The sequence below is a fragment of the Kwoniella europaea genome, chromosome 1, assembly GCF_036810445.1.
Source record: "Kwoniella europaea PYCC6329 chromosome 1, complete sequence".
Classification (NCBI taxonomy): Eukaryota; Fungi; Basidiomycota; class Tremellomycetes; order Tremellales; family Cryptococcaceae; genus Kwoniella; species Kwoniella europaea.
Window position 1 is genome coordinate 156983 of NC_089487.1, and position 13730 is coordinate 170712.

General features: G+C 44.7%; 5 protein-coding genes across 5 annotated transcripts; 2 read left to right on the plus strand and 3 right to left on the minus strand.

The window, feature by feature from the left end:
* Positions 1–156: 156 nt before the first annotated feature.
* On the minus strand, positions 157–2629 carry V865_000063 (uncharacterized protein; the record flags this gene model as incomplete). Its single annotated transcript, XM_066223895.1, has 8 exons — positions 157–797; positions 868–1124; positions 1197–1268; positions 1348–1408; positions 1469–1773; positions 1850–1955; positions 2032–2385; positions 2470–2629. The coding sequence occupies 8 exons, from the start codon at positions 2627–2629 to the stop codon at positions 157–159; spliced, it is 1956 nt and encodes a 651-aa protein (XP_066079992.1).
* A 348-nt stretch (positions 2630–2977) lies between these two features.
* On the minus strand, positions 2978–4518 carry V865_000064 (uncharacterized protein; the record flags this gene model as incomplete). The annotated part of the gene is made up of 6 exons (XM_066223896.1): positions 2978–3139; positions 3184–3429; positions 3493–3552; positions 3607–3905; positions 3992–4337; positions 4402–4518. 6 exons carry the CDS (start codon positions 4516–4518, stop codon positions 2978–2980), a joined length of 1230 nt encoding a protein of 409 aa, XP_066079993.1.
* Positions 4519–5103: 585 nt separating this feature from the next.
* On the plus strand, positions 5104–8005 carry V865_000065 (uncharacterized protein; the record flags this gene model as incomplete). Its single annotated transcript, XM_066223897.1, has 8 exons — positions 5104–5190; positions 5262–5898; positions 5998–6718; positions 6761–7084; positions 7208–7384; positions 7465–7640; positions 7728–7752; positions 7888–8005. The coding sequence occupies 8 exons, from the start codon at positions 5104–5106 to the stop codon at positions 8003–8005; spliced, it is 2265 nt and encodes a 754-aa protein (XP_066079994.1).
* A 123-nt stretch (positions 8006–8128) lies between these two features.
* V865_000066 (uncharacterized protein) lies at positions 8129–10625 on the minus strand (the record flags this gene model as incomplete). The annotated part of the gene is made up of 8 exons (XM_066223898.1): positions 8129–8670; positions 8795–9066; positions 9143–9214; positions 9297–9357; positions 9435–9745; positions 9822–9933; positions 10011–10361; positions 10466–10625. 8 exons carry the CDS (start codon positions 10623–10625, stop codon positions 8129–8131), a joined length of 1881 nt encoding a protein of 626 aa, XP_066079995.1.
* An 814-nt stretch (positions 10626–11439) lies between these two features.
* V865_000067 (uncharacterized protein) lies at positions 11440–13592 on the plus strand (the record flags this gene model as incomplete). The annotated part of the gene is made up of 5 exons (XM_066223899.1): positions 11440–11706; positions 11791–11950; positions 12961–13181; positions 13332–13505; positions 13584–13592. 5 exons carry the CDS (start codon positions 11440–11442, stop codon positions 13590–13592), a joined length of 831 nt encoding a protein of 276 aa, XP_066079996.1.
* Between the last annotated feature and the right edge of the window lie 138 nt (positions 13593–13730).

Below are 13730 nucleotides of genomic sequence, written 5' to 3' on the forward strand. Positions count from 1 at the left end.
TGCTTCTGAGATCGTAGAATCCGACTCGAACATGTAACATACTCTACATCAAAACTGTTATTGAAATCTCAAACCAAAACAAAGAGTAAGATACATGAAATCATGAAGTCCGTTATGTGTATACAATCGAACCGTATATCAAGATCGTAACCTAATCTATTTACCTCTACTCAAAGTTCTAAAATGGGTTCTAGCTCTTCTCAGTATATTCCCCTGGGCTATTGCAGTTGAATTGCCATTACCCCATCCATTTGGCATACTTTCAAGTTTCTTGTCCATGCCATCATCGAATATGCTAATTCCCCTATCTCCACCATTCACATGCCCATTTGGCTCACCATTCGTATCACTATCCTCATTCCTAATTTCATCCGAGAACCCACTATCATCCCCTGCCTTTACAACTTCATCCATCTCCCTCTCCTGGACTTTCCCGTCTTTGATAAACATCGTCGGACCCTGTCCACAACCTCCTTCCACCCATTTACCCACCTGCTCAGCCGCAGCATGAGGATCCCTTTTGTATCTGACCAGGTACCCTTGTAGAGCCGAAACCGAGACTGTGCCTTTGGGAATTGCCGCTGCGAACTTCTTACTCAAGGCGGATAGATCTTCGCCATCATCTAAATGAGTAGACGTTGAATGGAAGGGTCTCTCAGCGTTGAGACTCGAGTTGTTGGTGGTATGCACCGAGTTACGAGGATCGTATTGGATCCGAGCTCGGAAGAAGTGAACAAAAAGGTTACGAGCTTGTTCTTGTGTGGCATGCTTGAATTCGATCCACACGTCACAACGACCTGGCAAGGAGAATCAGCAGCTATTTCAGGTTCGGTGTCGGTAATCAAGCTAGCAACATAGCTGACTCACCTGGTCTACACAAAGCAGGATCAATCTTATCTTTCCAGTTGGTCGTACAGAATAACAACCTTCCTTCTGAACTGGCTACACCATCCAAAGCATTCAACAGACCGGACAAAGTGATAGTTGTCCCGCTATTGGGTGGGAACATTTCTGGATCATCATTATCTTCTACTTTATCTTCTGTGTTGGGGTTGGTTTCATCTATTTGCGCTGTGGTTCGTTTCTTGCTACCAGGTAACTTCCGTTTCTTGAACGCATAGTCACTGAAAGCACAGTCAGCGAGGGAGGCGTAGACTATATCGTTAACGTATGAAGAAGGAAGAATGATTACTCACATATCCTCCATCAGCAATATACATCGACTAGGGCAATCCTGCATAAGACTACTGAGAGTATCATCGTCCAAGCTAAGTGAGCCCAATTTACATCAGCTGTTGCCCTTGTTGTCCTCCAATAGAAACATCCAGCCGTTCAGCTGCCACTCACTATCGACCACCGATGTTGACAATATAGATATCTAATCTCAGCTGAGCAGCAAGAGCGCTAACTGTATACCAGGTCAATCAGTCCATCATTCCACTTGTGATATGATTTCAGGTTAACTTACTCAAGCTACTTTTCCCACTTCCCGGTTCGCCATACAGCAAATAACCTCTTCTGTGCGGTACACCTCTTTCTTCATAAAAATCTCTCTCAGCCAAGAACTCAGTCGCATCCGCCAATAACCATTCCTTGATTTCATCAGGTAAGATGATTGAATCCCATGGTCTCATTGTTCTAGTCGATTTCTTATACCATGAGCCATGTTCGGGTGAGAATATTGATATAGTACGTTTGGGGAGTTGAGCAAGGTATTCCTTCCGAGCGGTCTGGATGAGGGAAGTGAAGATGTCATGAGTTCCTAGGAAAGTGCTGAAGATCATCGTCAGTAATCCACCTTAGACATCTACGACAAGGTTAAAGGATCTGAAATATCAAAAGCGCTCACGACATGATGAGCCATTTTCTCTGATTAATGGCGAACGACGATAATCCATCATCTTTGATCTGAAATTGGATAATTTTGTTCTGGAATTGCATGTATTGGCTGATAGCTACAGGTATGCAAACAATTAGCTTTCCTGAGCGAAAGATATAGCAGAAAGTTATAATGGGATGAAAACGACTCACTGCTGGAAGGTTCAACATGCAAGACCGCATCTTTCTCCTCATCTTCATCGCTCTCATAATCATCCGACTCTGAATCATACATATCTCGGTGCATGCGTCGCAAGCGGCGAGCTTGACCAATCCCTCGATTATTTCTTGGTCGTTTCGCAGCAAGATGTATATGTCTTGGAGCAGCTTTTCCAGTAGGGTAAACTGCTTCCATCAGATTGGTCTTGATTGTGTAACGAGCAGGATCGAAGTGTTGTGGTCGAGATGACGGGGAGGGAAGCATGATAGGTGCGTGTGTTTCCAGGTATTGGGATACCCAATCGTACGCTTCGTCGTGGTCTGATATGGTAGCGGTGATGAAGAAGCCTGTCCGATTGAGGATCGTGTCAGTCTAAGTCTGTATGTCTGCTGATACAGCGAATTCCGGAGATGATGAAATAAAAGTCTTACTATCGGTGAAAGTACTCCATACGGATGTAGCAGACCTCCTACTAAACTCAAAGAATGTCCCCGCTAACAATACTCTCAGTCCGTCCAGTACCATTGGATTGGCACGAAGACTTTCGAAGAAGCTGATGAAGAGATGCCAGATGAGAGCGCCGATGTTCATCTTGATAGATCTTGTGGTCTGAGGTAGGTCGTTCAGATATATTGTGGTGTACAAGTATGTATGATAAGAGTAAGAGTGTGTTTGAGCTAGGTGAGTTATATATGCAGTAGCAGGAGAAGGTATGATCAATGATCGATGGTTAATGTGTAAGTTTGAGAGGTGACATGACGGTGGATGAATCAACCACGACCTTGCATAAATGACGATGTGACGGTGGATGAATCAACCACGACCTTGCATAAATGACGATGTGACGGATCCGAGTGTCATCACTAATCTCCGGAAGGGGGGTCCTTTGGGATGCACAGACCGTGCTCAGCAGCACAGCATCAGCCGAATCACCGAAGATCATCTCTCATACCCGATTGATCGTTGTATCTCCTCGATGGTCATGCGGATATCATCCTGTAAAACCCATTCCCTTCGGAGTTTGAATCGCTCAATGGCGTGTCGGATCCACTCATCTCTCAATTGGACAGGCGGAGATAGGTGTAAAGGTGCAGGTGGACCCTGTGACGGGTTTCAGCTTGTTCCGAAATAAGAACAACACTCACGATGACGTTCTTGGCCACAGTCTGCCAGAATCCCTTCCAGTTCCATCCTGCATCTCTCTCCAAAAGCGATTGAACTTCCTCGACCCACTCTTTCTCCCATGCATCTCCTTCTGACCCTAATCTCTGTATGATCATAGCCTTCACATCTGAGATTGACTCTTCTACCCTTTCTTGGGATGCGCTTAGAGTATCGTATATCCTTGGAAGAGTAGGTGATGAGAAGAAATTGTGATTGATTGATATACACTTGTTCATTCACCAGATCAGTACGTGGTTTGGGTCAGAAAAGGTGGGGGAGGTGCAACTCACAAAATCAAGATTGACTACTTGATGATGCCATCCGCTAGGTACAAATATGATCTCCCCTTCCTACGTATTATACAGTGTTAGCACCAAACTCAGCCACGAGTCATGTAGATTCACCTGCTGAAGTATCTTGATCGCCCGACCTTCATCTTCCAAATCCCCCACGTCAAAAACCAGTTCTCCATGCTGATCTTTCACCCCATCTAGTCGATCAGGAGGGAACAACCACCATACTTTCCTACCAACTACATTAGCTGACCAGGAGTAGGATCCATACACATCTCTATGGAGCGGTGTGTATGTCAGGGGTGGACCGAGGTAGGTGAATCTGAAATCCGACGTGGAAGCGGATGTACCAACAGTCTCCCGTGTGGGATGTCGAGAATCAGGTGTGTAGGATGGATTGAGCCAGTCATCTGTATTACATTGTCATCCGTCCGATCATCTGGATTAGTTATCCATATATCATATGCACGAATATAGGTAAGGAAGAAGGACATACCTCTAAGACAATCCGGTACTTCATAGACCTCTTTAACACCTCTCCTCTCACTTTCTATCTCAGCCATCAGATGCCAATCTTTCACATACAAACCCTTTCCCTCGCCCTTCTCCCATAGGTCCAGTACTTCCCCTAGAGGTCTTTCGGTCCTTTCGAATTCTGAAAACTGTTGTTGGAGTGTATTGGCAACTGGCACGAGGTGATGAGCGTACGGTCTGAGCGCAGACAAGTTTGGTTGGGATACTGCTTTGAAAGCAATGGGAGCTCGAAACCTGGCGGAAGCAGACCATTTCGATGTAGCGATTGACGAGAAGATAAAGGGTTTGTTGGGGATCAGGTGATGATTCTATCGTATGATGTAGGTTTTTAGCAGAAAGCCAAAGGGAGAAAGGAGAACAATGCACACCTACTAGGAAATCATCGTAGGATAACTCGTCATAGGTCGGGATCTCCCTTGCGGGAATGCTTGCCAGTAGGTTGTCGATCTCATCTTGCTGTTTGGCAGAGATGCCAGTCCAGTTGGCCATGTATAACAGAAGGACGGGACTCTAATCAAGGTGATATGGGAGATGGAATGTAACAATATGTATGATATCTTAATGTATTCATCATTGCAGTTGCAGGTGCTAATCTTGGGTGATCAGATGGAAGCGTGCCTGGGCCAGATTACAGGTGGGTCGTCGTTGTTGTTGCATACTCGTGATTATGGCATCCCATTCAACGGTCATAAACGTGTGTTGAACATTCAACACGAAATCATGAGATAGATAGACATTTACACATGATCAACAGTGATCACCCTCTAGTCAACCGAAACTTCCATAGTCCTCTGTGACACTGTGGTCATTTTCTCCTCATACCATATACGCTGAACAATTCCGACCTTAACCAGTGGTCACACGAGTGGGGTGGGATGTCACCACCTTCCTTTGATCAACCATCACCATCAGATTTACCATCAAATTCAACATCAGATCATCATTGCATCCCTTCTCAACCATCAACACATTCCTTCTTTACCTCAGCAGATAGGTTTCGCTCGGAACAGTAGCGATAACGACTCGTCACTCAATCGCTACTCGGCCTCATACACATAGCTAGGGCTTGACGAGATGAAGTACGGGAAAGAATTCCAGCATATACTGGAGGACTCATCATTTCCTCCCGAGTGGAAAGATTCTGCTATTGAATATGGTCGGGTGAGTAAGCTTACACTCCTAGACTCACCCCAGCTAACCACGAACAAATGTCCTCCGACTTACAACCGCAGCTCAAGAAATTGATCAAAAATGTCGTACATGAACTCACGTCAATGGGCCTTTCACCTGAAGTACTACACAAATTATTGATCACTGCTGAGCTGGATCCGACTTCATCAACGACCACCTCGGAACCATCGACCAGCGGAACAGCAAAAGGAGGAGGAGGAGAAGAGGAAGAGGTATTAGAATTTGAATATGAATCGCCAGAGGGTACACCACGTACTATCCAATCTGGTTCTGACCCTTCTTCATCTCACCCCCAAAGCCATACACGGGTCAAAATACCACAGGAAGTCATCGTCGATCCATTACCTGATACGCACCCTACGTCCAATACGAATATCCTATCTCTACCTCCAACGAAAGACAGTGTAATATCGCCAACACCGATCAATCAGCATCATAGGAAGTTCCGTTTACGACTGCTTTCAGACACTTCTCAGCCTTCGACACCTTCAAATGAATTCTCCCTGGCAGATCTACCACAACGACCGCTGAGTGTAGCTGAATTTTTAGAAGCGCAAGAGAGATTGAGAGAAGAGAGGACTCCTAGTCCCTCCGAAGCCCAAAGAGGAAGGACCGTCATCAGACGAGCCGTCATGGATGGAAATAAAGGTGGTGTGAAGGCTGAATATGTCCTGGTTGGTGAGTCAGAGTGCAGTCTCTTTTTTATAATCTTTATCCAAGGCTCCACTTTGATTCATTTTCCAATCCTGGTTGAAACTACCTTGTTCATCCAATCAGGTGATCCATCCAACCCAACACCTCAACTGAGGCTACACGTCCAAGCTTCTCCTTCTCCATCGCAATCTTCTCTATCATTCTCGCCCTCCCCTTTCCCCCTCTCCACACCACTCGAAGACACAGACCCAGATACAGAGGATGAAGATGAAGATGAGCAGAATTCTTACCCAGACGCACCTTCTGTCACGGCCACTCCCCGTCCATTCGATAGGCTTCGAAGCCCTATCATTCCTTCCAGTCCGACACTACAGAAGATGAAATCTGCTTTATCGCCCATCTTCGCCATCGCCAGTGGCAAAGATATAAGGGAGAGCATGGGTGATTTGACAATCGGCGATTCCATCATAGAAAACAGTCCATCTTCTACACCCAAAATCAAGGAATTTCCTTTCCCAAGTATACCATCTGACATGTCAAATCCAAATACTGCATCTCGTGATCCATCCCAAGAGGTGATTCCTGAGATTTCCAGTTCATCTTCATCTTCGCCTACCACCCACACCCATCAAAGAGATTTTATCATCCCCCTATCATCCGATCTCGAATTTTTCCATCTTCTCACATCGGCTCTGACATCTTTATCGACATTTCACGCCAAACAGCAAATATTATTCAAAGACGCAGTTGAAAATGTCTGTCAGATAATCTCATCTACAATCTCTCCATCCAATTCATCCCATGTACAAATCATGTCGATCCCTCCAACAGCCAGTACATCCTCGTCCATACCCACTTCGAGCGAATACTTCAATGTTGATCCCAGCTCAGTACCGATCGTATCGAAATATCACCGATCGGGCAAAACGTCCAAGAAGGACTTGTACATATGGCGGGAGATATTCACCTTATGGATCGAATCTGAGATATTCGAATCATCCGCTGAACGTACTCGTGGAGAAAGATCCCTTAAGGATGCCGAAAATAGATTAAAAGATTTCGCAAATAAAGTGATCAAGAGAGGATTGGGAGATAAGAGGTCCATAAAAGGTAAAAAATCTAGGAATGCATGGGAGGAGTTTTTGAAATTGAATGTATGGTTATTGGATTTGAAAAGGTTTCAAGGTGCCAATATCATGGCTGCTAGGAAGTAGGTGAAGTCCCACAATCACTCTCTCTCTCTCTCTGTCCAGGGCGGCTATCAATGCTCTGATTGTGTCTCGCCCACCCTGTTGACATCAGGCTGACACTCGTCATGTTGCACGATAAATAGAATCCTGAAGAAACACGATAAACGTACTGCCCTAACTGCTTTAGAAGGGTTTCCGTCCTTCGTTCAATCGACACTATCAACCCGCGTTGATGACAATGGGAACGTATCGACATGGACATTCTACAATACTTCATTACCTCATATTTTGCTGGCGAGTCTGACTAACACTCTATTACCGTAAGTGTAGACAACCTCATTTCGACCTGCGGCAATCGATTATTAACTGACAAACTTCAATGCTTGACGTTCTATTCCAGGATTTTACCCAGTTTGGACGATTACGCCTGTCTGATATGCACTTCCATAGCGTTTAAGCCTATTCGACTGGGCTGTGGACATCTCTTCTGCGTGAGATGTTTGGTGAAAATGCAGAGAGCAGGTAAAGAGGAATGTCCTTTGTGTAGAAGTAAAGTAGTATTGTTGGCCGATAAGGGTAAGTCCGATTCCTCATATCATAACTCCATGTTCATGTCGAGGAATGAATAGGCTGACCTCGTATGTTCTGGGTTGGGGATTACAGGCTCATTAGATCTCACAGTGATGAAGTAAGTCTACAGGATCCCCTTTAACGTCTGGCGTTTTCCACATCTTTTGCGCTTCTTCGCATGCAAGCTCCATAAGACACAACACAAGATTCTTATGTGCTATTGTTTGCTAAATCAATGTTTTCCCTTTTACAGCTTTATGAAATCCTGGTTCCCGAAAGAAGTCAAGGCCAAACAGAAAGAAAACGAACTGGAAGTTGCTCAAGAGCATGCTCAAGAAGCCGGAATAGACACTAGATGCGTTATCATGTGATTCATGAGTCTTGATACAATCCATATACATATTATAATGATTTTTTGGGATATTGCAGGATATCCTTGTTGTATTGGTATGTACACAGTAGAACGTATAATGATCAAGAAACATTGCATTTTCCTATATCTTCCTATTGATACCTTCCTCGACCGAGGGATCCGTAGCCCATCCTTCAGCTCTCATATCTTTCAACTGGACTTTTCCCTCCTTGAGTGTGATAGTCGGCCCTTGATCGAACCCACTCTCCACCCATCTCGAAGCTTCTTGGACGGCATCAAAGGGTCTTCGCTTATACCTCATCAGATAACCTTGAAGGGATGATACAGATACTTTACCTTCTGGAATTATCGTCGCAAAAGTGTCTGCTAAAGTGGAGATATCCATGTGGGCGATGGGGTTCTCCAATTCGGAAAGGGGAGATGAAGAATCGTTCTCCTGCTTTGAGGTACCTACTGAAAGCTCAATATCCGGATTGTTCTCGATGTTGGCTTTTTCGATTTCATTTTCGGCTTCAGTTCGCTCCGGTGTCAGAGGTTGGCCTAACTCTGAGGTGGCTATGACCTTAGGGGAAGGAGTATGCCTGGCGTCGTAGAAATGGATAAATAGATCTCGAGCCTGTTGGGAAGTGGCGTTCTTGAACTCGATCCAGATATCGCAACGCCCTGATAGATTCAGAGTAGATTAGCTTCATATAGTTCACCTCACCCTGAATTATATATTCATACAGAATAAGAATGGGCAATGGCGTTCTCACGAGAAAGTCTGCACTTCAAAGGTGAACCTTACCTGGTCTAGCCAAAGCAGGATCAATCTGATCCCTCCAGTTGGTCGTGCAGAACAACAATCTCCCCTCAGAGCTCGTCACTCCGTCCAAAGCATTCAAAAGTCCAGACAAGGTGACACCGGTTGATACTGTTCCGGAAGAGGTGTGGTTGGTAGATTTGGATTTGATTGATTTACCAGATTTCGTATGAGTGTTCTTGATGACCACTTGTTCCGAGTCGGAGGTCTCTGCGATCTCGTCTTCTGATGGTTCGCGCGATCGGAATGCGCAGTCGCTGAAGTAGATGAAAGGTCAGCTTGTCGGTCTGAGACTATCATTAAGCCTGTCACACAATGTGTTGATCCACTTACATATCTTCCATCAATAAGATGCACTTGGTAGGACATGCTTGGAGTAACGTATTAAGCTTATCATCGTCCATCCTGTGATACCGTGACGCACACTAAGTTAGCTAAGGACAGAACCTCTCTATGCTGTTTACGTCTCTGTCTCATGGGGACTTACTGCTTCGCACCGAGGTTGACAACATGAATGTCCAGTTTGAGCTTGGCAGCGAGCGCAGCGACTGCCAAAAGTCAAGGACAGGCCTGATCAGCTGAATAGTCTGGCATGTGAATATACAAAAGACGGTACTATACTTACTTAGACTACTTTTCCCACTACCTGGCTCACCATACAACAGATATCCTCTTCGATGTGGCACACCCCTCTTCAGATAAAAGTCCTTTTCGGCGAGGAATTCTTTGGCGTCGCTGTACAGCCATTCTTTTTGACCTGTAGGTAATATGACCGAGTGCCATGGCCTGATGGGTCGACGAGAAGCTCTTCCCCAATTCGGATTGGCTGATAGTGAAGGTGCATAGATGGTGATGATTGATCGAGTGGATATGGCGAATTCCTTACGAGCGGTGTTGATGAGTGAGACAAAGAGGGAATGGGTTCCGAGGAATGTGCTGCAGAATCAGTACTGTTAGCTCTCGGAGTGGCATCTGGAAGGACGAAGATCAAATTCTTTCAGGGAGTACTTACGATAAGGTCATGACTTTACGTTCTCTGTCGTATTTGGAATCGCCCGACTGGGTGTCAATACTGGTTTTGACTCTGATTGTTCTACCTTTGTATTTCAATCTTAAGATGACATCTACCAATAAGGATTTCAAGCATCAGTCAGCACCCATCGAGAGAGGGTAAATGGAACATCTGTCTTCAAGTACTTACCATCACTGGGTACGATCCTCAACTTGCCAGTACCCTCTGATGCAACCTCTTCATCTCCACCTGGGCTCAACGCAGTGACCTCTGATCCCTTACGTTTGAGACCAGCACGTTCGGATGCAGTTGAAGTGCTGGACTTGGAGTTGTTGCTTTTCGTACTGGGAGAAGAGATGGTGATGTCGTTCGGTACACTATCTCCAGTAGGCCAGATAGCGTGAAGAATATAGGTGAAGAATGAGAACCCTTCAATACTGTCTTCGTCCGCTGTCATGATGGGAGCATGAACAGAGAGGTATTTCTGAAGTTGGTCGTATATCTCGTCTCGGTCGTATATTCTTGCTGTCACCGTAAGACCTATGCCATCATACAGCTGATCAGGATCCAGAACGAAGATCTCACAGTACTACTATAGGTTGTAGAAATCACAAGCATGATAAGTGGAAAAGGAGGATACTCACTGTTTGTCAAAGCTTTGACGAAATCTTTGGCGGTACTTCTGGCAATTTCAAAAACACTTCCAGCTACGATTACTCTTAAGCTATCATACAGGGCTTTATTTTGATAAATAGCCTCGAAAAGAGAGAATATAATGTTATATATGAGTGTCATGAGCCACATGATGGCAGGATTCTATCAAATGAGTGGTGTACCGTTTGCAACAAGTTATCGGTGGGAGACGATTTGAGGGATGATGAGGTTTTATCGTGCAAAATGACTTATATATCAGTCCTGAACCATGGATCAATCGACAAAGTGATGATTAGGTAGCTGAATACCTCGTGTTGGCTGCATGTTGATCAAGTATCAGAATCAATAGCAGATAAGCACACGTGCACCGACCCATATTGGCGAGGTCCACCATCCTTTGGTCTAAATCGACGACCCTCCTTTTAGCTCTTGATTGTCACCATCAGACAAGGCCATGTCATCATCCACGATGACAACACGCTGTTGCCATTCATGTCTCGGGCCGAGGACCTAAAAGTATCTGTACTGTAGGTTGTACTTCCGGACAACCTACAGTACCTCGGAGGGTATCAGGTATGTAGCAAGGTTGAACCTTAGTTTTTCTTTTTGTGTCCTTGCATATTCGGATCGGTTGGCAGTGTGGCATCTTGGTCAGATCTCACAACTACTATTGACATGCAGGAAAGATCTCCTTTGTCCAAGTCACTTTATAGTACATCCTTTCATCGTCCCGGATCGATTAGCTATCATTTGTAGCTTTACCCCTTAAAACCAACGTCATATGCTTGACTCTTTTCATCTACGGTACCATAGGTCTTTATATCTACCTACTTTGATGGATGACCATTCTTTTCTCTTTCTCTTCTTCTCTGTGTGATCTATTATAGCCTAGGAACAGAGATCAAGCCAGCTCTAACACTTTATAAATCTTTCAAATTCACCCACAAGGTACCGATTAACCAACATGCACGCAATCGCTATCCTCTCATCCATGCTTTTACCCACCCTGGCAGTGGCAGAAGGAATGGCGAAAATCAAAATCAACTTACCGGACTTATCTACATATAGGGATTATTACAATTACGACGATTTCGTCTGGGGAGGTGACTCGAAGGAAATCGAGTTTAGCCAGATTCAAATTATGGATGAGTTTGCAATCAAGTTCAAGTGGATCACTTGGGTTGATAATGGTGGGGATTATACTCATGGTTCATCTGTTTGGAATATGAATGTGAGCTCTTCAAAGTATTGACCGTTACAGTGGATGATGTAACATTACTCATGTCTGAACACTGGGCATGGTTGGTGTGATCAGTGCTACGCCCAATCGACCGCGACCTATATCGGCACGGCCGAATGGACTTTATGCCAAGATGGAGAAAATCCAATTACTGGAACGGCGAATAGTCCAGGTAGGGTATGGTGCCCTGCCGACCAAGGGGAATGTGAAGATGCGTTGCGTAGATGTGGACTCGGTAAGTGTCAATATACAGTACAGTATCGCATCATGACCGGCTGTGGCAAGGAGGCGCTGATTGTGTAATGTGTGTTCCTTCGCTCAGGCAACGATCCCTACTCCGAACGCTGGCTAAGCTCGAGATATCCAGTAGTCCTCGTGCATACCTCAGCACAGCCTTGGTACCTTGCATTGTTAGTGATATATGTACTGTATCTAGCACATGTCGCCTTTCATATGATATTCCCGTTTCATGGAATACCCATGCTCTTGCAATGATCCGTATGTACACAGTATGAGAGGTTTAGATGCCATTCTCCTACATACTGTACTGCACGCAATGATCAGGCAGTCAATCATGATCAGCGCTCTGCAAATATATTCGGCCAAGAATCTTAAATTAAGCTGTATCACACCGGATCTGAAAGATAGGTCATGCTGCACATTACAACCTTGATCACATAATAATGTCCCTTTCTGATTGAGTAGCTGCAGCCCCTTTCCGATAAACATACATATCCCTATGGTTCCCTGAGAACTTGACGAGATGCCCAGACAGACCTCTTCGAGAGCACAAGAGGGGAGAAAAACAACTATATGAACAGTTGCTATTGGAAAGATCGATCCATATTCTCCTGGAGGGGAACAGATAATGGGTTCGTTCTCCTTTATTGGTCTCCTAATTAATGGAAATGGTTTTGCACTGTATCCTTTGTTCGCCGGTTTCATGATGTTTTTGAGCATATGATCGGGTCCGAAGATGACTGGTAAAGGTGGAGAATGGTATAAAAACTGGACGATGGTACAATATCATCCGCTTGTGGATGCGCACTTTACCAAACTATACAGCATAATATCTCTGAGAGATTCATATTGTACTTCGTATATAACTTGACCTCACTCAGCTTCTTTCTGCCATTATCGTTTAGATATAGTATACCTCTATATAACAAAACCACCATGTTTCTTTACCTTCTACAATCACTTTTACCTTGCTCTCCTCGCTCCTACTGACCAAAATAGCCTTAGCAGGTGACAGCATCCAAGTCAAAATCAACTTACCGCCAACTGGTGAATATAGAGACTGGGAGAACTCTGCCGACTATAAAGGCGGAGGTGATACCAAAGTACATACATTCAACAGACAACAGATTCAAGATGATTTCGCTATCAAATTTCATTATACAGTTTGGGAACCTATGGAGGACGGTCAGGATTATAGGCATGGTAGTAAAAGATGGGATATGACTGTGAGTAACCTTTGACTGCAACTAGAGGATCTTACATCACGCATCACGCACCATGCAATAGATTCCATATTCCATACATTGATATAAAGCGATCAGGCTGATCCGTACAACAATCGTTACTGATTTACTGGGCTGCCCTGGGTTGTATAGTGTTACGTTAAAGCTACCGATACTACCGATACGCTCATACCTGAATTCACCCTTACCGACGTATTGAAAAAGCCCATTGAGGTCAACGTTGGTGGTCCGGCCATACTTTGGTGTCCCGCCGATCAAGGTACATGTATCAAGAAGGATTGTCAAGTACCCAATATTGATTCTACAGTGAGTCAGATTCGCCTCTGGTGTCCTTATTACCCTCAAAGGCTGATCGATTGACTGAACTGTACCGAATTGAAATAGGCGGCATAAATCGTTCAACGGTAAAGTACAGTAGCGCTTGAACGCTTCCGAACTTTTTGATCACGGAGAAGACGATTGATGGTTTCGAATACTGTGTGAATACAGCTCTGTAGATATCGGTGTCTGTCCGTATGTATATCCGAATGT